We start from the raw sequence: 533 nt of genomic DNA, 5'->3' as shown, positions 1-533 counted from the left end.
CCGCCCCCCAGCCTGCGGCCCACCAGCGGGGGGACAGACAGACGGACGCCTCCTCCGCGGGGCTGGGTCTCCGTGCGGAGAGCCGATTACGGCGGCTATTTTGCATTTATGTAACAAGCAGTGTTTCCAAACGGCCTCCCCAGCTGAGAGCCGGGTATTAATAAATAGGACGCGATTACATATTATTTTTGTGGAAAACTGGGCGGACTGAGCGCTCTCTAGCTGCACACATTTGCATCTCACCAGCGCCCTGCGGGACAGGCTGCCCGGCCTCCCCGTCCACCCCGCCGCGCCCCCTCTGCCCTCCCCGTCCCTAAACCCTGACCCAACTTTCCTGGTTCCTTTCACTCCCTACAACCCAGACGCGCCCGCCATCCAGGCATTGAATGGGGAAAAATTAATAATAAAAAGGCAGCGCTCACCTGGGAGGAAGAAGGCGGCCAAGCCGATAGCGAGTCCCCACCAGCGTCCAGCCTCGTCCGCAAGCCCTCGCGGAGCCATCGGGGCCCGGAGGTCCGGCGAGGAGAGCGCTC

General features: G+C 62.1%; 1 protein-coding gene across 1 annotated transcript in view; it reads right to left on the bottom strand.

The window, feature by feature from the left end:
- The window catches only part of PVRL1 (poliovirus receptor-related 1 (herpesvirus entry mediator C)), a 62,171-nt gene extending 61,644 nt beyond the window's left edge, over window positions 1–527 (bottom strand). Inside the window, exon 1 of the mRNA XM_005856759.2 lies at window positions 423–527. Coding sequence (XP_005856821.1) covers window positions 423–501 — 79 coding nt within the window. The 5' untranslated portion in view covers window positions 502–527. The remainder of the gene's footprint in view (window positions 1–422) is intronic.
- Window positions 528–533: the final 6 nt, after the last annotated feature.

The sequence above is a fragment of the Myotis brandtii genome, unplaced genomic scaffold (genome assembly GCF_000412655.1).
Source record: "Myotis brandtii unplaced genomic scaffold, ASM41265v1 scaffold105, whole genome shotgun sequence".
NCBI lineage: Eukaryota > Metazoa > Chordata > Mammalia > Chiroptera > Vespertilionidae > Myotis > Myotis brandtii.
This window is presented reverse-complemented; position numbering and strand designations above follow the sequence as displayed.